Source organism: Tenebrio molitor, chromosome X (assembly GCF_963966145.1).
Source record: "Tenebrio molitor chromosome X, icTenMoli1.1, whole genome shotgun sequence".
Lineage (NCBI taxonomy): Eukaryota > Metazoa > Arthropoda > Insecta > Coleoptera > Tenebrionidae > Tenebrio > Tenebrio molitor.
In genome coordinates, this window is record NC_091055.1 from 11,885,219 (window position 1) to 11,893,598 (window position 8,380).

Consider the following 8,380-nt stretch of genomic DNA (forward strand, 5'->3'; position numbering starts at 1 on the left):
TGTCGTGCGTCCAGTCACCGACACACACCCATTTTTTTTAAATATCGGGTGTGTCAAAAAGGACGGAGACCAAAGAAGGTATACAATTTAGGGTAATCTTGGAACATGAAGAAAAAATTTTTTTTTGCTTTCGGCCTTTCGTTAACGCGCAAGAGCTTTTGGAAGTTACAACTAAACTACCTGTAAAACTAAATGATCCTGTTATTGATGTAGGAACATAATTCTATGTGTCAACTCTGAAAGGTGCCCTCAATAGATATCCAAAAATTCCTTTCACGAATACGTTCGAAATCCGTTTCTTCGTCAGTGTTAAATATGATGAAATTTGGTGTGGGGGAGCAGTTTTTAAACGCGGCAACATTGCTTACATATCACAGCAACGAAAAAAAAACCTTTGTAAAATAAATGTCAATTAAATCGTAACAGTTTTCAAATTGTTTCAAAATGAGTTTTACCGCAGATAAATATTGTAATATTTAGTATTTAGCTCTTGGTGTCGCAGAAAATAACGCGGTATTTAGCTGCAAAGACACCATGCGTTTTGCTAACGGAAGACATTCCAGTGTGAATGTTATTATGCGTTTTGACCAACAATTGAGAGAAAAAAAAATATAACCGTGACAACTACATACGGTAGTTTTTAGTTACTTATTGCGTTGCTGCCACTTTTATTTTCACTTTCTAGGAGTTTTTTCTTTAACTGAAAGCTGCAGAACAGATTTTGTTACAAAATCGGGGTCTATGTTATGCTATGCTATGATACTAAAACGCCTGTCCGTTTTTTTTGACACACCCGATATATGTAGGTATCTTAAAAACAGGGTAAAATCCAATGACCTCATTTAAACAAATTTTACGTCACAGGATGGCATTTTTTAAAATATAATCTGTGTTTCCGCGATTTACTTAAAAACATCACATAACGCTATTATGAATTTTGTTCCAAACTTTATGTTCACACTGTATATTTTCAAATAACAGTTTGTGAGTAAAGTGAAAAATAGAATTTGTTAAATTCATTTCATTTACTTACAAAATTAAAAAATATACATATAATATTAAATAAATATTAAATTATATAACATTAATATTAACAATACAATTATCTAGGAAATAAATTAACACATTGACATATAATAATCACGTCCAGAGTTCTTCAGATTAATGGTTTACATTTGTGGCAGAACACAAATCGGTGACAATCCGAGGAAACATTCTAAAACGAAAATTTCCTTGGATACGATTTGGTGTTGAGACTTTTGGGTCTAAGTCTATTGGCGTTAAGGTCCAAATCACCACGAAAGAAAATACTGCTGATCATTTTATCACCGACATGGACACTACATACAACCACAACTGTTCACTATCATGTTCGACAAAAGTTTCGTCGTCAAAGTTTTATTGTTGTCCATGTATACAAGCTGCAGGGGTTGGAACTGCGTCGCAGCACAGCACGGAGTGAGCTCTGGACGAGAGCCACGGTTTCTGTTCTGACCATACATGACTTTCTGCAAGAAAACGAGGAATGAGATGTGGAGCTTTCTCAGAAGACGAAACACCTACCGTCAATATGCTGGTGTGTTGAGTAGCACTCAGAGTCAAAGCTGAGGCTGTCGCGCAGGAACCTTTGCAGAAGTAGGCGTTGTAGCCCTCCGGCTTGATGATCCAGTCGTTCCAGCCTATGTCAGCGAACGAAACATAAAAACTCTCCCTGCAGCACTCGTTCACGTTCAACCCGCAGTTGGTCTCGCGTTTGGGGCGACGATGCGGAGATCTTTTCAGCTGCGAGTGAGTGTAGATCACTAAGAAGGGTTTCAACTCGCTCGAAAACGATATTGGCAACTGGTTTTTGTCCATTCCGCAAGTTTTACAGGCCACGTTGATAGCATGAGTCGGAGAATCCTGATAATCCAGCCAATTTTTCACCACATAAGTCACATCGACCTTTAACCAACCCTCTATAAAAAATAATCAAAAGATAATGATACGGATATAATACACGCTGGCAAAGGTTAAACAAACACAGCGGAGGTTAAAGTTGAAGATTTTGCATATTTGTATTTTAGTTTGCAAGCTTTGGGGGAAATTACCTGTGAGACTTGTCTCTTGGATGGCGATGGGTTTCGTCTTTTGGAAGCTCTTGTTTGTGTCCCAGTGCGCCACTTCCGACACCACAAAAGTTTGATTGTGGGAGTCGAGACTATCTGGTTCTTTATGGAACCAAAGTTCAGCTGTGCTGACATCAGTCGAGTGAATGTCGGTGGGCATCTGGAAAGGAACACAGACCGATGGAAAACGGATCTTCCTCAAGCAACGAGCTTCATCTAAAACAAAAACACTTCTCAGTCCTTACGTTCTGTTTTGTTCTACGTCAACAAGACAAATTGTACTTGAGCTTACCTCACAACACAGTCAGTGCTTTAATTTCTTATACTGACTAACGTACACCATGACGAATGCAGCCATTATTGATTACAAAATTTATAAATACGATTATGTTCATAGTAAGTTATAGTAAACAATTAGTAATTAATAAGTAGAGATCAAATTTCAGGGTTATTAAAAGATTTTAAGAAATTCGATTGATTTTATTAATCATCACCATAACTCAACAAACAAAATGAACGTCTTCTCTTTTGACTATCTCACGACAAACGGTTTTAATTTTCTACATTGCTTCTCGTACCTCCTATAATGAAAACGTATCGTTTATATTTTGCTCATAGTATTTAGTGTTTAGTAGAAAATTTTATCATTTTGTTGATAAAAAAGGTTATATGTGTACACATAAACGGATAGAATTGTTTATTGGGATTCCAAGTGGAATTTCGAACTATGATACTTTGTGATACTTGTTTACAGTAAAAAGAGCAAAGTGCAAGAAATACGCACCTTCATATGGAAAAACGATGGCTTGTGTGGTTTTCCCGAAGAAATCGTCGGTGTAGCTGCTGTGCATGTTGTCATCTTGGTCAGGTATCAAGTTGTCGTACTCCTTCACAGGTTTCGGAAGCTCGGCGAAAGCTATGGTGGGTTTCTCTTTCAGCCTGAGCTTTTTCAGGATCTGGTTCTTGATATACTCGATTCGCAGCGCGGTGAATTCCTTCTCGGTGACCGAGTAACTTGCGACAGTTTGCGGAACTTGAGGAGGATTCTTCGCGACACTATTCTCCGAGTCTGGATTTTGCGATTCGTACTGGGTGCCCGGGACGAAAATCGAACCAAAAACCGAACGTAAACTGCGTCGTTCACTCTCAATTTGCGCGCTTAATGACATTAGGAGCAACACCAAAAGAGCGGTTCTGGTGCCCATCGTTGAATTACTCCGCTAACGACACTTGCTTGTTTACAGATGCTTTAAACTAGATTGTTGCCGAGAACTGCACTCTTAAAACACATCGTTTTAATTCCCCACTCTCAACTTCTTAGCATTTCTGTAACGGATGATAGAAATGAACCTTGAACCTGAGGTTCTATCAAAACTGGAATAGCCGTTATGTCAAATTCGGATGATATATCGCACATTTTTCAAAGCGGCAAGCCACGTGGACCTAACAACCTAATCACACCCCTTACGCAATCTATTAATTTTTTTAATAAGCCATAACACGAGGTCGCCTATTGTCCTTCGATGACTTAATACATTTTCTTCTTTATTGCATCATTCTTCCAATTTCATTCTTTAATTTACGAACTCCACGAATTAAAATGTCACACGACATCGTTTATATTTATTCCAAAATATTCAAATTCTGACAGCTCAAAACAAACAAATTACTCAAAATACATATAAAGTAAAAAAATATGTTTTTTTCGATTTTACGCTTATCGAAAAGTTGACTTAATTTAAAACAAGTTGTGGATACTTTAGATTATGGTATAAAAAAAAAACAACAACATGCACTTTCAAATAAATTTTATTTTATTAAATCATCTCAACACTGTAAACAATTGCAACATTATCTGCTGGTTCACCAGGTGCGGAAGCCAAAGTCCCACCGTTGATCTTTGGGGAATTCTCAATTTCTAATTTATGTTTATCCCGGAGTGGTCAACGATTTATCATGAAGCTGACAGATATAGATACAAGTTGTCAACCATAATTTCTGGTATATCTATACGATCAAATGTCTTCTAGAAGTCGGTGTAAAGTACATCGACTTGACTCGATTATACCAAGGCCTTGCACAACGCTTCAGCTAAAGAAACAAGGTTAGTGACAGTCGATCTTCGAACTGTAAATCCATGTTGGTAAACAGATATAAAATTCGATACGTAGCTGAACGTCACTAAGTGCAGAATAAATTCAAATGAAACAATAAAAATTATTTTGTGTCGTTTAAGACTTACAACACTTTCAAAAACCACTCAAAAGGGTCGGCGCTTGGTACTGTTACTGCTAAAGGAAACTGCAGCAAGATCTAGGTTGACAAATAATAATTATTGTCGATTGACACACTCTGTGTTAAATAATCACAAACATATTTATCGCCCTTTGTTGCGAACACAAAGTAATGTCATATTTTTGATGTTATTGTAAATAGAGCCATACCAACAGAACAAAATATTATGTCAACTAGTTGTGATTATTCGCCAATCGAGACGACATTTTCCAATTAATTAAGGAACCAAGTTGTCATCGGTGTCAAGTGTTAAATACATTTTACAAGTACAGCTTCTGCACAACATGTTTTGTCACCAAATATTTGATCAAAAATTACTTTCCACTTTGCAAAATGCAATGTTGGTTTCGAAATTAATTTTTGACAGGTGAGATTGACTGCTATCGTTAGAAATAAAATGAACAAATAAAAGTTGTTTGTCTTCGGGTCGTTCATTTTTTATTGAGAAACTGAAACTGAGAAGAGATTGGTGTGATTTGGTTTATTTTTATTTACGACAAAAGCTTTGTACCCAGTATCGTCTTGTTTACTTACAATTTTGTTTATCTTTGTCATTCGCCGATTTTAATACAGAACCATTTATGCGATATTTTTTCACAAAGACTTCTCTCCAGAAAAATCAGAAAAATTGTTGGAAGTCGTTTTGTATACAGGGTGAGTCGGGAGGAACGGCCGAAACTACATGAATGTATTTACACGTGAAAATAATGTTAAAAAAATTCATATATTCTTATCCAATTTTCATTTATTTTCAAGTTATAGCGTAATTAAAAATGTTATCTAGCGTTCTATGTATTTGTATCCAAATTTTCGCTTGTTTTCACATTCAAAACATTTTGTAATCAGAGTATGCCATACTTGAGGCTAAAAAACATTTGGCTGGTTGAAAAATGAAGTGTACAAAGTAGAAGTGAACACTCGGGAAGCACTAATTCGACGTATTAGAAATACTGCAGCTAAGAAAAGCATAAAGCAATTAGGAGAGCAGCAAGCGCCCTTTATAGACGAAGCAGAAAATGTTTGGAAGTCAACGGCGGTATTTTTGAATATTTAATAAAAGAACGCTCTTATTAAGACAATGTTAATATGTATTTGCAATATTGTTTATTAGTTATTACGCTATAACTTGAACAAATGAAAATCGGATAAGAATATATGTATAAGGTTTTTAAATATTATTTTCACGTATAAATACACTCATGGAGTTTCGGCCGTTCTTCCCGACTCACCCTGTATACATACGAATGATTTTTCAAAAAAGAATTGTCGTGTGTAAACCATTGAAGCATTTGCCAAACAGTGAGTGTGAAGCTATTAACAGATGTATCAAAAATAGCATCGTCGAGATTAAATTGATTTATGATTTTGTTCAAATTAATAATAAAAAATTGTATAAAAAGAACGAAGTGTCCTTTAATCTTGGTGTATCGAAAGCATGCGGCAAAAGTGTGTTCGATTGGTAGAGGAGGTTACGGGTCAGTTACTTGACATTTCTATCTAAAATTTTAATTTGACATGACATGTGTACTAAGAGACGCATTGATGAAAGTTGAAGGCATTATTATTAACCAAATTACGTAATCCCTTTTGAAAAATGGGGTCACAAAGGTTGAACGATGGAATTTCAATGAGCCAATCAAAATTCCTCTTAGTTTCTAATATCGAAAATTTTTAGATACGTCCAGCCCAATCGAAGACCCAATCGATTTGATCAAACGCAACTACAATTTAGGAACCATTCAATGTCGTCGTCGATTTGCGTTAGAAATTGAAAGAATGTCACGATTCGATTATCACAAAGTTATCGTACATTTTTTTACAAATTATTCCTTCGCCAGAGTTCAAGAAGTTTTAATTGGAATTTAGCAGATAAACTATCGTCACATTACAAAAAAATCTTTTTTTGTGTTGAATCTGTTTTTGAAATGCTGATGGCTTCATGTCACATCACATATCGCACAAAAAAAAAAACTATTTGGTTGTGACATATTTCGGTTTGTCGCTGATCCATGCAGGTGGTTTACGAGAGAAAATGGGGTGACGATCCCGGAGCTGTACTATGGCCTCAAACCTACAATCGTGAGTCATGTGTTATCATTATCAGTAAGTCTACTTAGTTAGAAAAAAATTTGAACTTGCTACCCCTTCGTGGTGAAGCGGCTGTCGCAAGTCAAACAAAAATAACCTAATCACGTTCTAAACTTCCGCGTACTTGTGTTTTAATCTCTTATCGTTCACAAATTTGTAAATTATAATGAAAGGATTAACCCAATTCGGGTGTATCAACTGATATCAGTTATCGCTACTCCGTAATGTATAACAAACAATAAATGATTATTTTACACTTTCCGAAATTTATTAGTATGATGAAACTTGATAATAAAGATTAATGTAAGTCAGTGCACAAGATTAGGTTCAAATTTCATGTCACACTTCATGCGTTACGATTTAATTCTAAAATTATAAGATTTTTTTTTTTAATTGGATAGGATAGATTTACAAAATTACAATACAGAACTAAAATTCTCTCAAACTAATTACATATTGATTAGTTCACTATTTTCATATGATTATACCAAATATTGAATTATCGGTAGATATACAGCGTGATCAACAATGACTGAGTCTGTTGGCAATGAAACAATTGAAAAGTATTTGAACGATTAATCACTGTTGGGTGGTGATATTAGCCGTTCAAATGATATAGTCGTCTTTGTATAACTACTTAAAAACTTTATTGTATGACAAAATGTTGATGTACAAGTGTTAAGTACCAAGGATAGTGGTAGACTCTGGTTTTTACCGCTATATCTCGACTTAAATAAGGGTGGGTGATTTCACCCCTCTCACAAAGAAAGTAGGCAGGACTACCTGCTACAGTACCTGTTTCTAACAATAACGTTCAAAATTACATTATTTTGTACATATACCGCCCCCCTTGAAGGCACGGACTTCAAAAATATTGGAATTAGCAAAGATCGAACATGGTTATTAGAAAAAGGATTGTTACATAATAAACATGACAAAAAACATTAAAAAATACAAACATTGAAGTCAATTGTAAAAAAAAGGGTTAATGCATAATTATAACAAATATTTACACGATACAAACATAGTCTATTCATTCGCTGGCAGAACGCACACCTTTCGCGTGGCTCTTTTGAAGATGCCATTGACAGTCTTTACGGACACTACGCGCACAACACCGTCACTTCCGGGATGAAGTTCTACGATGCGTCCCAATTTCCATTGTAGTGGCGGCGTGTTGTCCTCAACTAGAATCACCATGGAACCAACTTCCAAGGCGGGGGTAGACGGTCTGGAACCGGAACCACGGAGCTGCTTGGAACGATTGATGTTTTGAACAAGGTACTCCCTTTGCCAGCGGTGCCAAAAGTGCTGCCTCATCTGTTCCACTCTTTGCCATTGCGTCAATCGGTTGATCCTCGTCGTCGTAAGATCTCTTTCGCTTATAGAGGTTAATGGCTCTCCGATGAGGAAGTGACCAGGGGTTATGGGATTAAGGTCATTAGGATCGTTACTCAAGGGACACAAAGGTCTGGAGTTTAGGACTGCTTCAATTCTTGTTAACAGGGTATACAATTCTTCGTAGGAAAGCACGACTTCTCCAATTGTTCTCTTTAAATGACCTTTAATGGATTTTACGTTTATTTCCCAAATACCGCCCATGTGCGGGGATCTGGGGGGAATGAAATGCCACGAGATACCCTTATTAGCCAGATTTTCTGTAATTTGACTAAATGAAGCTGACTTTAGAAATGTTCTTAGTTCCAGTAATTCTCTATTGGCGCCAACGAAATTTGTAGCATTGTCCGAATAAAGATGGTACACATGACCACGTCTTGATATGAAGCGTTTTAGCGCATTCAAAAAGGTTTGAGTCGTTAAGTCACCAACTAGTTCTAAATGAACGGCTTTAGTTGAAAAACAGACAAAGACGCAAATATATGCCTTCA

The 8,380-nt window shown here is 36.2% G+C and overlaps 1 protein-coding gene across 1 annotated transcript; it reads right to left on the bottom strand.

Moving 5' to 3' along the window:
- Positions 1–1,006: 1,006 nt before the first annotated feature.
- Positions 1,007–3,394, bottom strand: daw (dawdle). Its single transcript, XM_069060263.1, has 4 exons — positions 2,893–3,394; positions 2,091–2,324; positions 1,564–1,958; positions 1,007–1,508 (listed from the first exon to the last, which is right to left on the bottom strand). Exons 1-4 carry the CDS (start codon positions 3,311–3,313, stop codon positions 1,341–1,343), a joined length of 1,218 nt encoding a protein of 405 aa, XP_068916364.1. The 5' UTR covers positions 3,314–3,394; the 3' UTR covers positions 1,007–1,340.
- Positions 3,395–8,380: the final 4,986 nt, after the last annotated feature.